The sequence below is a fragment of the Pan paniscus genome, chromosome 18 (assembly GCF_029289425.2).
Source record: "Pan paniscus chromosome 18, NHGRI_mPanPan1-v2.0_pri, whole genome shotgun sequence".
Classification (NCBI taxonomy): domain Eukaryota; kingdom Metazoa; phylum Chordata; class Mammalia; order Primates; family Hominidae; genus Pan; species Pan paniscus.
Window position 1 is genome coordinate 9,267,324 of NC_073267.2, and position 21,131 is coordinate 9,288,454.

General features: G+C 44.0%; 1 protein-coding gene across 9 annotated transcripts in view; it reads left to right on the forward strand.

The window, feature by feature from the left end:
• ABAT (4-aminobutyrate aminotransferase) overlaps window positions 1–21,131 on the forward strand; it is a 122,265-nt gene that overhangs the window by 65,632 nt on the left and 35,502 nt on the right. For 8 of the 9 annotated variants that reach the window (XM_063597947.1, XM_055099496.2, XM_003808307.6 and 5 more), the window contains 3 exons: window positions 7,458–7,568; window positions 17,708–17,805; window positions 19,816–19,845. In XM_063597947.1, coding sequence (XP_063454017.1) covers window positions 7,499–7,568; window positions 17,708–17,805; window positions 19,816–19,845 — 198 coding nt within the window. In that variant the 5' untranslated portion in view covers window positions 7,458–7,498. Of the gene's footprint in view, window positions 1–4,873; window positions 5,018–7,457; window positions 7,569–17,707; window positions 17,806–19,815; window positions 19,846–21,131 lie in introns of those variants that run through there. The other variant, XM_055099497.2, reaches the window with a different exon arrangement.

Here is a 21,131-nt window from a genome sequence, read left to right on the forward strand (position 1 = left end):
ACATTTTCTTTATCCATTCATCTGTTATTGGACACTCAGGTTGCTTCCAAATCTTAGCTATTGTAAGCAGTGCTGCAACAAACATAGGAGTGCAGATATCTCTTCGATATACTGAGTTCCTTCCTTTTGTGTATTTACCCAGCAGTGGGATTCCTGGATCATATGGTAGCTCAATTTTTAGTTTTTTGAGGAACCTCCAACTGTTCTCCATAGTGGTTGTACTAGTTTACATTCCCACTAACAATGTACAAGGGTTCCCTTTGCTCCACATCCTCTCCAGCATTTGTTATTGCCTGTCTTTTGGATATGAGCCATGTTAACTGGGGTGAGATGACAGCTCTTTGTAGTTTTGATTTGCCTTCTATGATGATCAGTGATGTCAAGCACCTTTTCATATGCTTGTTTGCCATTTGTATGTCTTCTTTTGAGAAATATCTATTCAAATCTTTTGTCCATTTTTTGATCGAATTAAGAGTTTTTTTCTATAGAGTTGTTTGAGCTCCTTTGTATATTCTGGTTATTAATCCCTTGTCAGAGGAGTAGTTTGTAAATATTTTCTCTTGTTCTGTGGGTTGCCTCTTCGCTTTGTTGATTGTATCCTTTGCTGGAGCACAGACCCTTCTGGATGCAACTAGAGCAGCTGGGCTCCCTCCTCCCTTTGAGAGGGTCTCCAGAGGGCCCTATCAATCAAGATCAGCCTAGAAATTGTTGCTGGGAGTTGGCTCCAGCTGACCGCACCTTCACCTTCCCTCCCAGTGCTCTATGATTTCATACCACACCCACTCTCACTGTGCACCAGGATCCTTTGCTGCTCCGTGTCATCATACACCTCCGAACACTTGCCTTATCCCTGCTTTCTTCTTTGCCTTCTGAAATCTCCTAACTTTTGAAGATGCAGCTCAGGCAACACCTCCCTGACATTGTCACCCCAGCCAGAAAGAATCTCCCCATGTTCCCTTAGCACTTCACTCACACCAGCAAAATAGTCGTGATTCTGTTCTATCTTATGCAGAATTTGTTGTTGACAGTGAACTGGAAAATTTTTATGTACATATCCTGCTGGGTTATTTTAAGAAATTATTCACATGATGGGTAAAGCAGCCTAGTACATTAAATTCTTCCATTTTCTTTCCGCTCATAGTTCTCTGCCACTAAACTATGAGCTTCAGAAAGAAAGCAATTTATCCTTCTTGGTTTCTCCTAAGAGAAGTGATGACTTGGCCAGGAGCAGTGGCTCATGCCTGTAATCCCAACCGTTTGGGAGTCCAAGATGGTAGGATCACTTGAGCTCAAGAGTTCGAGACCAGCCTGGGCAAAATAGCAAGGCCTCATCTCTACTAAAAATTTTAAAAAATTAGCCAGGCATGATGGCACATGCCTGTAGTCCCAGCTACTTGGACGGCTGAGATGGGAAGATTGCTAGAGCCCGGGCGATAGAGGCTGCAGTGAGCCCTGATCGCCCCACTGCACTCCAGCCTGGGCGACAGAGTGAGACCCTGTCAGAGAGAGAGAGAGAGAGAGATTGATTATATCTAAACGATGCAGTGCCTTGCTGATAACAGGTTCCTAATTAACTTTTGTTGATTGAATTAGTGGGTGAGAGGGAGTGAATGAATGACATTAACTCTTCCAATTGTTTGAAATATATTGTGCTAAGAATTAATGTCTAACAGAGATCAGATTTTGTTATAAGGTCAATTTTCAACTGCAGGCCACCAAAATGTCACCACAGTATATTTTCCAATGTGACATTTTGTAATTGAAAACGTGTGGGTTTGGCTCTCACTTTTGCAGAATATTCAAATGTTGAGTTCTCTGAGACATTCGGAGTTTCAAAAACGTGTTTAATGGAAATTGACTTGTGTGACGCCTCAGTGCTCCCAGTTTGAGACAAGTGGTTTTAAGGGAAAGACATGAACTGCACTTTCTTCATAGTTACTCTGTTGCTAAATTAATAGGCTTGCATTGAGTCGGATATCCTAGAATAGAAAAAAAACCATTGAGTTATTAAGAAAAGAGTTTGGGCCATGCACAGTGGCTCACACCTGTAATTCCAGCACTTTGGGAGGCCGAGGCGGGTTGATCACAAGGTCAGGAGATTGAGAACCTTCTGGCCAACATGGTGAAACCTCATCTCTACTAAAAATACACAAATTAGCCAGGTGTGGTGGCACATGTCTATAATCCCAGCTACTCGGGAGGCTGAGGCAGGAGAATCGCTTGAACCAGGGAGTCAGAGGTTGCAGTGAGCCGAGATCACGCCACTGCACTCCAGCCTGGCAATAGAACAAGACTCCATCTCAAAAAAAAAGAGTTTGGTTTCTCAGTTAATTCATGGCCACACTTTCCAAGCCCACACTTTCTCAAAAAGTTTCCTCTGGTGAAAAGCAATAAAATTTATTCTGTGAACTAGGTCATTTTTATTCATGAAGCCTCATATCAATAATAGCTAGGGGCCGGGCACGGTGGCTCACGCCTCTAATCTCAGCACCTTGGGAGGCCAAGGCAGGCAGATCACTTGAGCTCAGGAGTTCAAGACCATCCTTCACAACATGACAAAAACCAGGCTCTACTGAAAATACAAAAATTAGCTGGGTGTGGCGGCGTTCGCCTGTAGTTCCAGGTACTTGGGAGGTGGCAGGATGGCCTGACCCTGGGGGAGGCAGAGGTTGCAGTGAGCTAAGATTACACCACTGCTCTCCAGCCTGAGTGACAGAGCCAGACCCTGTCTCAACAAAAACAAAAACAAAAACAGCTAGGTGTTTTGTTATTAGCTGGATTAACTGATGTTACAATGCATAGAGGCAGGGGCTTTGGGGTCAGACAGTCTCAGGTAAGCCTATGACTGAGGCCAAATGTCATAACCTCTCTGAGCCTCCCTTTTATCATCTCTGAACAGGGAGATCACCCTACTCCTATAGATGTTTGAGCAAAGAGAAGGGAGTAATGTACCCTTCAGAATGTCTCACACAGACCAGGCACCATGGCTCATGCCTATAATCCCAGCACTTTAGGAGCCAAGATGGGAGGGTCATTTGAGCACAGGAGTTTGAGACCAGCCTGGGCAACATAGCGAGACCCCTGTCTCTAAAAAAATATATATTTAAAAATTAGCTGGGCATGGTGGTGCATGCCTGTAGTCCCAGCTACTTGGCGGGGCTAAGGTGGGAGGATCTCTTGAGCCCAGGAGTTCAAGGCTGCAGTGAGCAATGATCACGCCACTGCTCTCTAGTCTTTCTTTTGTCTAGCCCTTTTTTGTCTTAAAAAAAAAAAAAGACCCTGTTTGAATGCTGGATCATCTCAGTGGGTAGAGGGTGTCAGGACTCTGGCCCAGCCCTGTCTAGTCAACCATGGCCAGTAGGGCCAGGTCTACGCCCCCGCAGAGGAATGGGGAAGTATCTGAGAATGGGGAGGAAGGAAGTGCAGAGCAGACACGCCAGAAGATACTTCCTGCACCAACCCCACCCCACCCGTGATAGTACCTCAGTTGCCTGAAGACAGGATAATGACCTGTCTCTGTCCTCTAGGAGCTGCCTCCTAGGGCTCTGGGGATGAAACGAGATGGTTCTACAGCACCAGCTGAGAGCCTGCACATAGCAAGTGCCCAGTACTTGATGATGCTTAGAGGGTAAGGACGGCCTCTAATTGATCTTTGTGTGCCCTAGTGCCCAGTGGAGGGTCTGGCACACGGTAGGTGTACCATGAATGTTCGTAGCACAAATGCATCAATGGCAACCGCCTCCCTCCTTCATTCACTCTTTCCTTCTAATAATACAGCCAATATTCTCTTAGCTCTGTGGGCAGCCAGAGTGTGCTGGAACTCGCCATCCTGGGCTCGGTGCCTGATTCTCCACACTATTCCTGCCCTGTGCTGCTGAGCCCACGTGTTTCCCAGCACCTGCACCTGTACTCTGAACCCGCCTGTCATTCCTCCTTGCCCTGTTCTCTCTCCTTGGATTCAGGCCTCCCCTCCAGCTGTGGGATCTCTCTAGGTCTGTATTTATCACCTCTGGTTGGCACTTCCTATATGCTGTCATCAGAGAAGCAGGGGGTGGGAGAAGCCTCTTGGTCTTCATCCAGGTCTAGGATGGAATTTCTGTCCACTGTGGGGCTGGGTAGAGTCAGGCAGCCCAAGCCAGGGCTGCATGAGGAGAGGGCTGCGTCCCCAGGGTCTGTCACAGAGTAAGTTTCAGGTGTTGCAACTCGCAATAAATCCATGCATTAGGCACAAGCCAGGACTCCTGAGCCAGATATCTCTCAACCCTAATGCTGGCTCCACCACCAACTTGCTGTGTCCTGGGTAAACCACATGGCTTCTTTTTAAAAAATAGTTTTACTTTGTTTACTGTCCAAAGTACTCATTAATTGTTTATTTATCAAGAGAAACTATTTCTAATTTTTTGTGTGTGAGACGGTGTCTTACTCTATCACCCAGACTGGAGTGCGGTGGTGTGATCTCGGCTCACTGCCATCTCCGCCTCCCAGGTTCAAGCGATTCTTGTGCCTCAGGCTCCTGAGTAGCTGGGATTACGGGCGTGCGCCACCACACCCAGCTAATTTTTGTATTTTTAGTAGAGACAGGGTTTTACTGTGTTGGCCATGCTGATCTCGAACTCCTGACCTCAAGTGATCCACCTGCCTTGGCCTCCCAAAATTCTGGGATTACAGGAGTGAGCCACCCTGCCAGCCCAAAGAGAAACTGTTTCTTAGCCCCCATATTCATGTTTCATAGTTCAGGAACACAGGTCAGTGATAAACTTCTAGGTAACTCAACCCAAAGAAATTCTTTATATTCCAAAATCGCTTTGCACTCTGAACAATAACAGCCATCCTCATCGCTTCTACATATGCCTTCTTTCTTGGTTCAGCCACAGCAAACTTATAGAGAGCTGCAACTCTCAGGGATACAATGACTGCTCCAACAATGTGAAATGGCAGACTCTGGACCAGAAGGCCACACACCTGAGTTTTGTCAAAGCACTGGAAGCCGTGGTAGTTGTCTAGTTGTCCTTGATAGGTACGTCAACCTCAACACCAATGTCTTTCCTGGATCACTTTTCTTTTTTTTTTTTTTAATTGTTATTTTAAAAATCACACACATAACATAAAATTTACCATCTTCACCATTTTTAAGTATACAGTACGGTATTATAAGCACTTTTGTTGTATAGTGAAGCTCCAGAACTACTTCATCCTGCAAACTGAAACTCCAGACACACTGAACAATGTCCTTTTTTCCCTTCCCCCAGCCCTTGGCAACCACCATTCCTCTTTTTCTGTTTCTCTTTTTTTCCCCCCTTGAAACAGAGTCTCGATCTGTCGCCCAGGCTGGAGTGCAGTGGTGCGATCTCAGCTCACTGTAACTTCTGCCTCCCGAGTTGAAGTGATTCTCCTGCCTCAGCCTCCCAAGTAACTGGGATTACAGGAGCTCGCAACCACGCCCGGGTAATTTTTTATATTTTTGGTAGAGACGGGGTTTCACTATGTTGGCCAGGCTGGTCTCGAACACCTGACCTCAAGTGATCCACCCATCTTGGCCTCCCAAAGTGCTGGGATTAGAGGCATGAGTCACCATGCCCAGACCCTCTTTCTGTTTCTAGGAGGTTGACTACTTTAGGTTTCATATGACAGGAATCATGCAGTATCTGACCTTTGGTGACTGGCTTATTTCACTTAGCATAATGTCTTCCAGCCTCATCCATGTTGCAGCATATAACAGGATTTCCTCCTTTTTAAGGCTGCATAATATTCCACTCTGTGGATACAGCATATTTTTTCCCATTCATCTGTCAATGGACGTCTAGGTTGCTTCCACCTCTTGGCTATTGTGAATAATGCTACAGTGAACATGGGTTAAAATACATCACTTCTGGAGCCTCAGTTTCCTCATCTGTAAAATGGGGATAATCATGCCCGCCCCATTGTTGCTGGCACGTGAAAGAAGCCTGATAAATCATGCTCCTAGCACCTTTCACTTTTCCTTCAAGGCACTTCTCCCCATTATAATGATGCCCTTGTTTATGTTATGATTCATTTCATTCTCTTTGTTCCTCATGAGGATGTAAGCTCCAGGCCTGCCTCATTCATCCCTGTATGTCCAGTCTGAGAAACAGTACTTGGTACAAAGTCAGCACTTAATGGAGTACTTGTTGCAAAATAAATAGACGGATTTTGATGGAGTGTTTGGTCTAAGTGTTGCGTGACTGTGAGGTTTGCTGACTCTGGGGTCACACACATGTGAGTTCGGCTTTCAGATCCACCACTTAACCTCTCTGTGCCTCAATTTCCTCCTCTGTAAAAAGACCATGGAGCATGGTTGTACATGTTAATAATAGTAATAAATATTAATCATACTGTATGTAAAGCGTTTTGTGCAGCATGCGTCACACAGAAAGGACTCGGGAAACAGGGTCCATGAAGAGGAATGACACATGAATGGTGCTGTCGCTGTTCTGAGATACAAATTTTGTTCTGAGATACAATACCATTTATGTAAAAAATACACATACCAATTAACAAAACAGGTTTTTAGCAGAAAGACAGAAGGAGGCACACAAAACACATTTAAATGATGTTCTGGGGAGAGGGAACAGGGAGCAAGGAGAGATGATAAAAGGAAACAAACTGGGGGATAGGGGGTGCTCCAGGCTCCCAATAAGAATGGCAATCAGGGCTGGACACAGTGGTTCATACCTGTAATCCCAGCACTTTGGGAGGCCAAGGCAGGCAGATTACTTGAGGTCAGAAGTTCGAGACCAAACTAGCCAACATAGTGAAACCCCGTCTCTACTTAAAAAATAAAATAAAATAAAATAAAAAATCACTGGGCATGGTAGCACATGCCTGTAGTCCCAGCTACTCAGAAGGCTGAGGTTGCAGTGAACCGAGATCCAGCCACTGCACTCCAGCCTGGGCGATAGAATGAGACTCCATCTCAAAAAAAAAAAAAAATGTGAATTCAAGTATATATTCAGTATAATATAGTTTTGGGTTAGTTTTTTTTGTTTTGTTGTGTTTTGGTTTTTTTTGAGACAGGGTATCACTTTGTCACCCAGGCTGGAGAGCAGTGGCACGATTATGGCTCACTGCAGCCTCAAATTCCTGGGCTCAAGCAATCCTCCCACATCAGCCTCCTGAGTAGCTGGGACTATAGGCAGGCACCACCACACCCAGCTAATTTTTAAAGTCTTTGTGAAGATGGGATCTTGCTATGCTGCCCAGACTAGTCTGGAACTCCTGGCCTCAAGAAATCCTCGGTCTCCCAATGTGGCTGAGATGACAGGTGTGAGCCACCTTGCCTGGCCTAATATATAAAGTCCATGTTCAGTATAAAACCCAAGCATTTGACAATGTCAGAAGAACTTTCTCCATTAGGTGGGAAGTGGTGGGGATGGGATCTTTGGCTGAGAGGGGAGTGGTCTTCATGGGCCTAAGTCTGCATTTCTGGTTTCTTTCAGGGTGGCAGCACGCAAAGGGCGTCCCTGTCCCTCAAGGGGTCATGGCCTCCATGTTGCTCGCCCAGCGCCTGGCCTGCAGCTTCCAGCACAGCTACCGCCTGCTGGTGCCTGGTAAGCCCCGGGGGTCTTGATAAGAACTGGTACTAATGGAAGATACCACCCAGACTAGGGATTCCTGGGCTGGAAGAGCCCTTGGGGATAAAGGGACCAGCCAGTGAGTGTTTCTGGGACTGTCCCACTGTATTAGTCTGTTCTCATGCTGCTAATAAAGGTACACCTGAGACTGGGTATTTTATGAAGAAAAAGAGGTTTAATGGTCGCACAGTTTCATATGGCTGGGGAGGCCTCACAATCATGGCGGAAGGTGAAGGAGGAACAAAGGCACGTCTTACATGGCGACAGGCAAGAGAGCGTGTGCAGGGGAACTCCCGTTTGTAAAACCATCAGATCGTGTGAGACTTATTCAATTGACTATCATGAGAACAGCATGGGAAAGACCCACCCCCGTGATTCAATTACCTCCCACTGGGTCCCTCCATGACATGTGGGAATTATGGGAGCTACGATTTAAGATGAGATTTGAATGAGGACACAGCCAAACCACATCACCCACTATCCATAAAACTATCACCATCGCCACCTCCTTTCTCTCTCCCACCTCTGTCGTATGATCCTGTCCCAAGTGCCTCAGTCTGATGGGATTGGATCCACCCTGGAGCCACTCTGCCTGCAGGTAGGCGGTGGCCTCCACAGCCAGATGGTCCCAGGCCATCTCTGCAGGGACCGCTGGGGAAAACACACATCTGGGGTTGCTGCTAAGGAACAAAGAAAGCCATAAATGACTCTGAAATTGACCTAAAGCCCAGCTGTGCTTCAAGGTCACTGGATCACTGGATGGGAGGCACCATCTTAGGAATGTCTCACCCCCACTCTGCCCCACACCCATGGCCACTTGCACTGGCTCCTTCTTCCTTCTGTTTGACCTCTTTGAGACCTCCCTCCCAATAGTCCCATGAGGGAGGCTCAAGTGAATCCTATTTTATATGTGAGAGAACTCAGGCTTAGAGAAGCAAAGCCATTTGCCCAAGGTCACACAGCCACTTGCAAGCAACTCTGTCCGGCTCCAGTGCTAACTACTCCTCCGTGTGCCTCCATGTGGCTCTGGAGACAGAGCAGCCAGCAGGAGCCTCCCTTCACATGCCCCAAGAGTGGCCTCCTGCAGAGATATAAACTGCCTGGCTCAGGGCTGGCCATGAAATAGGTTCAGAAAGACCGGTGAGCCTCCAGTCTGTCCCCAGCTCTCTCAGAGCCCCTGTGCTTGTCATCATGGTGTCCCTTGTTGTCAGGCCTTACTGCCTTCTGAAGACAAACTGCTAGCCGTGTCCTTGGTCTGCATGTTGAATGCTGGTGTGTATGTCCTGGGTGGGATAAACAGTAGGAGTGTTCGCCCCTCCCCAAAGAGTATTAGTAGGATTTATTTTAAAATAAACATCTTGGCCAGGCGCAGTGGCTCACAACTGTAATCCCAGCACTTTGGGAGGCGAGGTGGGCAGATCACCTGAGGTCAGGGGTCGAGACCAGCCTGGCCAACATGGTGAAACCCCGTCTCTACCAAAAATACAAAAATTAGCCAGGTGTGGTGGTGGATGCCTGTAATCCCAACTACTCAGGAGGCTGAGGCAGGAGAATCGCTTGAATCCAGGAGGTAGAGATGGCAGTGAGCTGGATTGTGCCACTGTACTCCAGCCTGGGCAACATCAAGGCTCTGTCTCAAAAAAATAAAAAATAAATAAATAAACATCTTATTTTTAAAAAATTTTAGATTTACAGAGAAGTTACAAAGATATTACAGGGAGACCCCATATGACCCTCACCAGTTTCCTCCCTTGTTAACATCTTACATCACCAAGATGCAGTTGTCAACACTAAGAAACTAGCTGGCCAGGCGCGGTGGCTCACGCCTATAATCCCAGCACTTTGGGAGGCCAAGGCAGGAGGATCATCTGAGGTCAGAAGTTCGAGACCAGCCTGGGCAACATGATGAAACCTCATCTCTACTAAAAATACAAAAAAAAAATTAGCCGGGTGTGGTGGCAGGCACCTGTAATCCCAGCTACTTGGGAGGCTGAGGCAGAAAAAGCACTTGAACCCAGAAGGCGGAGGTTGCAGTAAGCTGAGATTGAGCCACTGTACTTCAGCCTGGGCAACAGACCGAGATTAAAAAAAAAAAAAAAAAAAAAAGAAAGAAAGGAAAGGAAAGCAAGAAAGGAAGAAAAGGAAGGAAGGAAGGAAGAAAGAAAGAAAGACAGTGGCTCACAGCTGTAACCCCAGCAATTTGGGAGGCTGAGGCAGGAGGATCGCTTGAGCCCAGGGGTTTGAGACCAGCCTGGGCAACATAGGGAGACCCTGTCTCTGTGAAAAATACAAAACTTAGCTGGGCATGGTGACATGTGCTTGTAGTCTCAGCTACTGGGGAGGCTGAAGCGGGAGGATTGCTTGAGCCTGGGAGATCGAGGCTGCAGTGAGCCGTGATCATGCCACAGCACTCCAGACTGGGTGGCCTTGTCTTAAAATAATAATAATAGATAAATAAATTTTTAAAGACACTAAGAAACTGACCTTGGTATGTTACCATTAACCAAACTCCAGACTTTTATTTGGCTTTCACTCATTTTTCCTTTAATGTCTTTTTCTGCTCCAGGATCCAATCCAGGTACACACATTGCATTGATTTGTCTCATCTTCCATGGCCTCCTGTGGTCTGTGACAGTTTCTCAGTCTTTTCCTTATTCTTCTCGACCTTGGTGGTTTTAAGAAGTTATCAATGGCTTTTGAGGTTTTGCTTTTCCTTTTTTCTTTGTGTGTGTGTGTGTGTGTGTGTGTGTGTGTGTGTGTGTGTGTGTGTGTGTGTTTGAGATGGAGTCTCACTCTGTTGGCCAGGCTGGAGTGGTGCCGTGGTGCAATCTCGACTCACTGCAACCTCCACCTCCCGGATTCAAGTGATCCTCCTGCCTCAGCCTCCCAAGTAGCTGAGATTACAGGCACCTGCCACCATGCCCGGCTAATTTTTATATTTTTTGTAGAGACAGGGTTTTACCATGTTGGCTAGGCTAGTCTCCAACTCCTGACCTCAAGTGATCCACCCATCTTGGCCTCCCAAAGTGTTAGGATTACTGGCATGAGCCACTGCACCTGGCCAAGGTTTTGCTTTATTTATTTATTTATAAGAGAAGCATATTAATGTTTACCCATAATTATGCTAAAATAAATCAGAAAGATGTAGGTATGGAGGGTTCCAAGTCAGAAAGATAGTCTGGCACAGACAATCCATTCATTCCATAACTAAGGCTGTTGGGCACCTACTGCATGCCAAGTGCTGTGCTGGGTATTAAGGATGTGGCAGTGAAGAAAGAGAGGTAGCTCCTGTGGAGCTCTAGCCTGGTGGCACATGTGGCACCATCTTTAAAGGTCATTCTCAAGGACATCTGAGCCTTCCTAAGGAGACACCATGGGAAGAGCACTAGATCAAGATTCATGTGATTGGGTTACTAGCTTTACCACATATTAACCAAGTGAGCCTAACCGATAGACCTTATCCAAGCCTCAGTTTTCTCATCAGGAAAACGGGTCTAATAATCATGTCCTTCCTATTTCACAAATTTCTTGCATTAGAAGAAATGGTTCATATGTGCCAGGCACAGTGGCCCATACCTATAATACCAACACTTTGGGAGGCTGAGGCGGGTGGATCACCTGAGGTCAGGAGTTCAGGACCAGCCTGGCCAACATGATGAAACCCCGTCTCTACTAAAAATACAAAAATTAGCTGTACATGGTGGTGCGCACCTGTAATCCCAGCTACTTGGGAGGCTGAGGCAGGAGAATCGCTTAGAACCCAGGAGGCGGAGGTTATGGTTCATGTGAAAGCACTTTATTTGTATTTACAGTAAGGTGGGAAGTGTCCTAACTCCCATTTTACAAGCATGGAAATACAGGCACAATGCAAAAAAAAAAAAAAAAAATAGAAATGGCTAAATCACAGAGTTTCTTACCTTTACCTCTTCTGCATTTTCTTGGCTGGAGCTGAATCTTTTTTGGCACATTTATGATTTAGAAAACCATGTGGTGAGATTTTGTCTTTTCTTTTGACTTATTGATTTGGGATATCTAGTAAGCCAGAATATGGTTTTTTGAGAATACTAAATCACAGTGTTGGCAAAGATACAGGAATATGTGTACTCTCGTACACTGCTATTAGGCAAGTAGCAACCAGGGGAAGGATTAAAAAATGATAGGAATTACAGCTTACTTTTAACCCATTTAGCCCTCACCTCCACTCCTTCAGGTAAAGGAAACTTCAAGTCAGGGAAATTAAGTTGCCAGAGCCACAGAGCTGATGAGCGGCTGAGCCAGGCTTTTGAGCTAAGCCCAGTTGGCTCCAGGACCCGAGCGACTGTATGGGTTATCTGCTGCCACATAACACATACCTCCAGATTTAGCAGATTGGGATCCTATGTTTATTATCTCACAGTTTCTGCGGGTTGGGACTCCAGGGGTGACTTAGCCAGATACTCTGGATCAAGGTCTGTCATGAGGGTGTAATGGAGCTGTCAGCTGGGGCTGTGGTCTCATATGATGGCTCAACTTGGCGGTTGGACGATCTACTGGCAGTCCCACTTATGGGGTTGTGGCTGGATTCAGTTCCTTGGAGGCTGTCAGCCAGAAGCCACTCTCAGTTCCTTGATATGTGGACCTCTTCACAGAGCCACTTACAATGTGGCAACTGCTCCCTCAAAGCAAGAGAGGGTGCCAAAAATGGAAGCCTCAGCCTGCAGCCATACCCACAGCATTTTCCTGCTTCTCCATGGTGTCTCCACCAGGTCCCTGTGAGGCCATTAAAGTGACGATAGTTAACGATCTGACATGGTGTTCCCAATGGCATCATTTTACGCCTCCCCAAAATTAATAATCTTATGTTGGTAAATAGAATACAGAGAGTGGGAGACCACATCAAAATTGTTATTGCTGGGTAGAAAATTAAATGTGTTTTCTTTTTTCCATGTTGCTTATTGGTATCTTCCTCAATAAGCATTTTATCACAAAATAAGTGGGGTGGACAGTTGCAGGAGCAGATAAAAAAAATTTTTTAACAGAAAAGCAGAGCAAACAACTCCAGTTGGACTTGACCTTCATTCTGGCCAGGCTCATGTACAGAGCTTTGGCTGTTTGGGAACACGACATTCGTTTATCACTCTCGGTCTAAAGATCAAGAGAACATTAAAAATGTTTGCTAGCTACTGTATAGTTTGGAGCTAAAGATGGACTCTGGCTTGGCATGGCCATTGAGGGCTGTGAGCCCCAGAGGGCCAGGCTGGATGGACCATTCACATATTGTGTCTGGTCTTGTGTGTCAATAACATACTCTTGCCTTCTGGATGTGTTATTTTATTCAAGAATGAAAATGCTTGATCATTCAGTATTAATTCAAACCGGTTTTTTGCATCTTTGTGATCATGATCAAAATTTGCCTTTAGGAGAAGTGTGTTGTTTTGCTGCAAATGTTTCATTCAAAGGCTAGCACTCGATGAAATCAAAGATAGCCTCAGTTCCATTCATAGCTTCTAGGAAACAGGTCAGATGGGCAAATTTCCTGCTAACCACTTGCTAGCTGTGTGATCTTGGGCAAATTAATTAACCTCTCTGAGCCTCAGTGTCTTCTTCTGTAATGTAAGAATAATAACATTTACCTCATAGGAGTTTGTGAGAATTAAATGAGATAAGCCATGTAAATTGCTCCAGATGATTCCTGGTTTGTTCACCCTAAGTGCTCAATACACACTTGAATCTGCTTCTTTGTCTTCATAGATGAGATCCAAGAGAAGGTTTACTTGTCCCTTCAATTTTTGTTCTGTTCTCTTGTGGTGTATTGGGTTATATGTCATCATTAAGAGAATATTCGTTGTAATAGTATTTGGTTATTTTCCTTTTTTAAAAATGCCAACATTGAGATATAGAAGGAAAAGCAGAAGTATTGGGATTGCAAGAACCTGGGTTCCAATGCTGACTCTTCAACTCACTAGCTGTGTGACATCGGGAAAGTCACTTAACATCTCTGATCCTCATCTGTAAACTGTGAACAACAATACTATCTATATTGTTGTATTTAATTGTGGATTACTTAAAATAGATGGAAGTCTGCCTAAATAGGGCCAGCCTAGCATTTTAGTAAAGACTGAATATGTGTTAATTTCCCCATTCCCCCCCTTTCTGATAGCGCATTTGCAAACAAACTTATGGAAAACATGATAGGAACTGATACAGTTCTCGGAACAGACCCATCTGCCTTGCACCTGTCCTCAGCATTCCTGGCTTGTGCCCCATAGCTCCCAGTTGGCCAGTTCTCACCCTTTCTTCACCACCTCTCCCAGCTCCTGTTTCCCCATGGCTTTGACATGCTCATTACTGCAGCTCCACTTGATCCCACGCTCTCCAGTCATTTCTCTCTGGATCCATTCAGCCGCAGCTCCCCCTGTGAACTGCTCCCATTCCCAGTATTTCCACACTCCAGTTCCCAAGAAATCTGATTGCTACAATGCAGTGTCAAGACACTTTCTGGAGAAAAGAAAGGAGGACGTGTGTGTCCTCATTTAAGAACAGCTTGCTAATTTCTGATTTTTCATTTTCCCCCTTTGCTGGAAACAAAGCAAGATCTGCACTGGTGAAGAGCTATTTTTATCAAAATATGCGTCCCTGAAGATCTAGTTGGAATCAATGCTGTCCAGTTATCCTGAGTTCTGGCAAAGGAAAAGATAAATAGTTTAGTGTAAAAAACTAGGGCCGGGTACGGTGGCTTATGCCTGTAATCCCAGCACTTTGTGGGGCCGAGGCGGGTGGATTGCCTGAGCTCTGTGGGGCCGAGGCGGGTGGATTGCCTGAGCTCAGGAGTTCCAGACCATCCTGGGAAACATGGCAAAACCCCTTCTCTGCCAAAAATGCAAAAAATTAGCCGGGCATGGTGACGCATGCCTGTGATCCCAGCTACTCAGGGGGCTAAGGTAAGAGGATTGCTTGAAACTGGGATGCAGAGGTTGCAATGAGCTGAGATCGCACCACTGCATTCCAGCCTGGGCGACAGAGTGAGACCCTGTCTCAAAAAAAAAAAAAAAAAGTAGCCGGGCGCAGTGTTGTGTGCCTGTAGTCCTAGCTATGTGGGAGGCTGAGGCAGGAGGATCACTTGAGCCCAGGAGTTCAAAGCCAGGCTGGGCAACATAGCGAGACCTCATTTCTTAAAAAAAAAAAAAAAAAAAAAAAAAAAAAGTCATCAATATGTTCTAGGACCTTTAGCTCTCTTCTAATGGAATACTTTTAGGAATTCCCTTTTTCAGATCAAAGAGAAGAAAATAAAAGCTGTTTTTCTTCATCCTTATATAAGTATAGTGCTGTATTTTAACGGTACTTTATGTTCAAAAGACAGCATGATGTTACATAATTAATTCAGAAACCTTCTTTGATAACCAAAGCAATTATGGAAAATTAAGAGTGAATTTAAATATGTTTGCAAATCTCATAGCTTTGTATAGTTCGACAAGCTATCTGCGTGTGTGTGTGTGTGTGTGTGTGTGTGTCACGGGAGATCTTGGCACTTTACTTAACTTCTCTGAGCTTTAGAGTCCCCTCTTGTGTAATGGAAACAGTTATATATATACATTTTATAATATATAATATACATTTTAGTTATAATGTATTATATAATATATATTTTAATTATAGTATATAATATGTATTTTAGTTATAATATATTATGTAATATATATTTTAGTTTTAATATATATTTTAGTTGTAATATATAATATATATTTTAGTTATATGATATATATCTTAGTTATAATATATAATATATATTTTAGTTATAATATATATTTTAGTTATAATATATATTTTTTAGTTATAATATATGTAGTTATATAATATATATTTTTGTTTATTATATATATGAAGATGAAATTAGATTATTTATGTAATTTATATAAAGTGTCCACTGATTCCCTAGTTTGGTACAATTATGGCAACCCCAGTAAGAGGAACTAACATTTCCCAACCACCAAATAGTACCAGGAAGGTGAAAGATCAAGAGTAACACTGAAGGGATTTCTAGGGTTTCCTGACAGTAAACCTTCACACACTTGTCTTGGATTCACCGCACCTGTCTTTCACTCAGGGATCAGCAAGGCTTGGGCTTGAGATACCCTTTGAGTTTCAGCAACATGTGGAGCTAAAAAGATTGTGGGATTCACCCGGGAAATCAAACACCCTCTGTAAACTCATTATACATTATGTGGAAAATGTGAAATGCATTCAAACAAATGATGGGTGACCATGTATTAGTCTGTTACCGCAATGCTACAAAAAAAAATACCTGGGATTGGGTAATTTTTAAAGAAAAGAGGTTTAATTAGCTCATGGTTCTGCAGGCTTTACAGGAAGCATAATGCTGGCATGTGCTCAGCTTCTGGGGAGGCCTCAGGAAACTTCCAATCATGGTGGAAGGCAAAGGGCAAGTGAGGTGTCTCACATGGTAGGAATAGGAGCAAGAGAACAAGCAGGGAGGAGCCACACATCTTTTTTTCTTTTGAGACGGAGTCTCGCTTTGTTACCCAGTCTGAAGTGCAGTGGCACAATCTTGGCTCACTGCAGCCTCTGCCTCCTGGGTTCAAGCGATTCTCATGCCTCAGCCTCCCTAGTAGCTGGGATTACAGGTGCCTGCCACCACACCCGGCTAGTTTTTATATTTTTGGTAGAGGCAGGATTTCGCCATGTTGGCCAGGCTGGTCTTGAACTCCTGACCTCAGGTGATCCACCTGCCTGAACCTCCCAAAGTGCTGGGATTATAGGCATGAGCCACGGTGCCCAGCCAGCCACACACTTTTAAACAACCAGACCTCAGCCAGGCTAAAAATACAAAAATTAGCCGGGTGTAGTGGTAGGCACCTGTAATCCCAGCTACTTGGGAGGCCGAGGCAGGAGAATCACTTGAACCTGGGAAGCAGATGTTGCAGTGAGCCCAGATCATGTCTCTGCATGCTAATACCATGGGCATCTTTCCATATCCATAAATATTTAAAATGTCAACCTCAAAACAATTAATGGGTGCATAATATTCCATGAAATGGTTGACTACGCCACATTCTGCTTAGCTGACCTCCGGTGCTGGACATTTAGGTTGTTTTCCCTTTGTTTTTTGTTTGTTTGTTGAGACAGCGTCTCACTCTGTTGCCCAGGCTGAAGTGCTGTAATCATGGCTCACTGCAGCCTCAACCTCTCAGGCTGAAGCAATCCTCCCACCTCAGCCTCCCAAGTAGCTGGAACTAAAGGCATGTACCACCACGCCCAGCTAATTTTTGTTTTGTGGTAGAGATGGGGTTTCACCATGTTGCCCAAGCTGGTCGTGAACTTCTGAGCTCAAGGGATCCACCCACCTTCGACCCCCAGAGTGCTGGGATTACCGGAATGAGTGACCGCATCAGGCCCTCTTTGCTGTTAAATAGACAATATATGATGAATATTGTCTACCTCCATCTTTGTGTACTGGTCGCATTATTTTCTTAAGATGAATCATAAAAAACGAGATTACTCAGTTGACAGCAATAGAAAGCTGGCGTCAGATCAGGCATGGTGGCTCACACCTGTAATCCCAGCACTTTGGGAGGTCAAGGCAGGTGGATTGCTTGAGCCCAGGAGTTTGAGGCCAGCCTGGGCAACATGGCGAAACCCCGTCTCTACTAAAAATACCAAAATTAGCCCAGGCATGGTGGTGCGTGCCTGTAATCCCAGGTACTCAGGAGGCTGAGGCAGAAGGATCAACTGAGCCTTTGGAGGTCAGGGGTGCAGTGAGCCTTGTTGGGGCCAATGCACTCCAGCCTGGGCAATAGAGCAAGACTCTGTCTCAAAAAAATAAATGAATAAATAAATACAAAGAAAGCTGGCATCAGCTTGTACTCATGCCAGTAAAACAGGAGCATGCCTATTTGCCTACAACTTTGCTGACACTGGGTTTTCCCTTTTTTAAAATCTACAGTGTCCTTGTGGTGGCCCAGTTGGTCTGTCCAGACACAGTGTTCCGGGGTGGTCTGGCTGGGATGAGGCTAAGGTCTTGGCACTACCTCTGTTAGGGACATTGGGCATCTGTCAGGGCAGAATCCTCATGATCTCTGCTGTCACCAGGGATTTCTCATTGTCTTTGTTTACTGCAGGATCCAGACACATTAGTCAAGCCGCAGCCAAAGTCGACGTTGAATTTGATTATGATGGGCCTCTGATGAAGACGGAAGTCCCAGGGCCTAGATCTCGGGTGAGTTGAGCACACCTGAGTGGGGTATTTTGGAAAAGGGAAAAAGGGGCCTAAGAAGCAAAAGCACAGCCAAGCTTAGGGACCTGTATTGATTGTCAGCTGCTTTCAGAGAGTTCACCACCAGAGATCCGAGATACTCAATTAGGCCATTTTGCCATACAAAGCCAAAGAAGGGCTGGGCGTGGTGGCTGACGCTGTAATCCCAACACTTTGAGAGGTTGAGGCGGGCGGATCACTTGAGGTCAGGAGTTCAAGACCAGCCTGGCCAACATAGTGAAACCCTGTCTGTACTCAAAATACAAAAATTAGCCAGGAGTGGTGGCGGTCGCCTGTAGTCCCAGCTACTCGGGAGGCTGAGGCAAGGGAATCACTTGAATCTGGGAGGCAGAGGTTGCAGTGAGCCTCCTGAGTAGCTGGGATTATAGGCACGCACCACCACGCCTGGCTAATTTTGGTATTTTGAGTAGAGACAGGGTTTCACTATGTTGGCCAGGCTGGTCTTGAACTCCTGACCTCAAGTGATCCACCCGCGTCAACCTCTCAAAGTGTTGGGATTACAGGCAAGATGGTGCCTCTGCACTCCAACCTGGACAACAGAGCAAGACTCTGTCTCAAAAAAAAAAAAAAAAAAGAAGCCAACGAAGGCATCACAGAGGAGATGTATCAGTTTTCTCTTACCACAGTAATGCTTCATAACAAACAGCCACAAAAATCCCACTAGCATAGAGCAAGCCAATTGCTCATGCATTTAAGGTTCATTGGGAGTTGGGTAGACAGCTCTGTTGGGCAGACAGCTCTGTTGGGCTCACCTCCATGCCTGGGGGACAGCTGGCTGTTGGTTGATCTAGGTTAGGCGTGGCTTGAATCACTGCAGTGATTTGGTTCTGCTCCATGTGTCTGCCATGCTCCAGAAGGCTAGATGGGGCTTTTCCTCATGGCAATGGCAAAGGTATACAAAAGCAAGAGGAGAACATGCTATAGTTCTACTGAGGCCTGGGTTCCTCATGGGTCTGCCATCACTGCTGCCTCCTTCTGCTGGCCAAAGCAAGTCGTAGCTTGCCTTAAGTCCAGAGTCAAGGGCTGGGGTACAACATCCAAACAACAGTGAAAGAACATGGCAATGTTACATGGCACAGGGCTCAGAGATCAAATGCCCACCTTTCTAATGCAAATTTATTTTTTCTTTACACATTTTGCATATTTTGTCCATAATATATTTTTTTTACTGTCAAAACATACTTCTTTTGTCATTGCAAGTATTTTATAAACCCAGAAATTTTTGTACTAATATAAGTGATTGTAGTTATTTTGGATAGTGTTTTGCTAACAAAACGGGAGACATTTTAAATGCATATTTCTATTGGGGAGATAGATTTTAATCTAGTAGTGGTAAAATTCATGGAATACTTTTTCATATTCTTGTCATGAATATTATCCTGTATTTTTATTGGAAATATATAATTTGATGACACTAACTGCTAACATCTATTTTATATTGAATTACTTTTGGAATTGAAATCTTTGTAATATCAAAGCAGCTAGTTTCTAATTCCCTGTTTCTGTATAGGATAAAGTACAAGTGGTTTATGGAATGTTTGGATTATAATTATAAATGGTTCTTTGATATGCAAGTTAATATTTTCAGTTATTTATATTCTTAATGAAGTGTTAACACCTTTTTTCCCCTAAATAACAGAGAATCTGTTTTTATGGACACTAGATAAACACCTTCAGCTTAAGATTTTCTTGCTAAATATTTTAGTTAATTTTATCTTTCAGGTGTCTGAATTTCCAGCCTGTCTATCGTGCTAGTAATTTAAGTGTGTAATGGAATAGTTTCCTGCCAACTATTTATATCAAGTAATTTTAAAGTAATATTGTTGACTAATAAAATATTAAGTTATTGGCAAAAGAAAAAAAATGCCAAGACTTGGGAAAACATGAAAGATTTTAAGCTATTTTGGCAAGAGTGTGGACTTGCTATAATGCTTTTGTTGTTCTTGCCTGCAGGAGTTAATGAAACAGCTGAATATAATTCAGGTAAGTGAGGATGAGGTAATGTTCCTTCTGTTGCTTCTTTATCACAGTTGAGCTAAAAGACAGATGCTTAATCTGTTCTGGCTCTTTTTTAAAAAAAAATGTAGTTGACTTTTGTTCTAAACATTTTTTCTCATTTCCTTTGTGATTTCTTCTTTGACCCATTAGTTACTTACGTGATGTTTAATTTCTACGCTTTGGTAAATTTCCCAAATTTCTTTCTGTTATTGATTTCTAGTTTCATTCCATTATGGTTGGAAACATATTTTTGTGATTTCAATCCTGTTAAATTTATTGAGCCTTTTTTTATGGCCAGCGTATGGTCTAGCCTGGAGAATATTCCATATGTACTTGAGAAGAATCTATATTCTGCTGTTGTTGGGCAGAGTGTTCTATAGATGTTTCTTAGGTCTGGTTGCTTTTAGAATATTGTTCAAGTCTTCTATTTCCTTGCTAATCTTCTGCCTAGTTGTCCTATCCATTATGGAGTGCCAGATGTTGACATCTCCAACTATTATTATAAAATTGTTTTTCCCTTTGATCCTGTTTTTGCTCTGTGTATTCAGGGCTCTATTTTTGGGTGCAAATATGTTTATAATTGTCATATCTTCTTAGTGGATTGACCCTTTATAATATTCTCTCTTTCTCTCTAGTAATATTTTTATAGTCTATTTTTTCTGATATGAGTACAACCCCTTCTAGCTTTCTTATGGTTGCCGTGTGCATCAGATTCCTTTCTCCATCTTTTTACTTTCAAACTATTTGTGTTCTTGAATCTAAAGTGTCTCCTGTAAACAGCATCGAGTTGGTTCTTTTTATCCAGTCTGACAATCTCTGCCTTTTGATTGGATTGTTTCATCCATTCACAGTTAATGTTATTATTCATATGGTTGTATTTACGGCTGCCATTTATTGTTGTTCTCTATATGTCTTCTGTCTTTTGTTCTTTTGTTCCTCTTTTTTTTTTTTTTAGATGGAGTTTTGCTCTTATTGCCCAGGCTAGAGTGCAGTAGCACAGTCTCGGCTCACTGCAACCTCTGCCTTCCGGTTTCAAACAATTCTCCTGCCTCAGCCTCTCAAGTCACTGAGATTACAGGCACCCGCCTCCACACCCAGCTAATTTTTTTGTATTTTTAGTAGAAATGGGGTTTCACCATGTTGGTCAGGCTGGTCTCAAACTGCTGACCTCGTGATCCACCTGCCTCGGCCTCCCAAAGTGCTGGATTACAGGCGTGAGCCACCGCACCTGGCCTTTTTTTTTTTTTTTTTTTTTTTTTTTTGAGATGAAG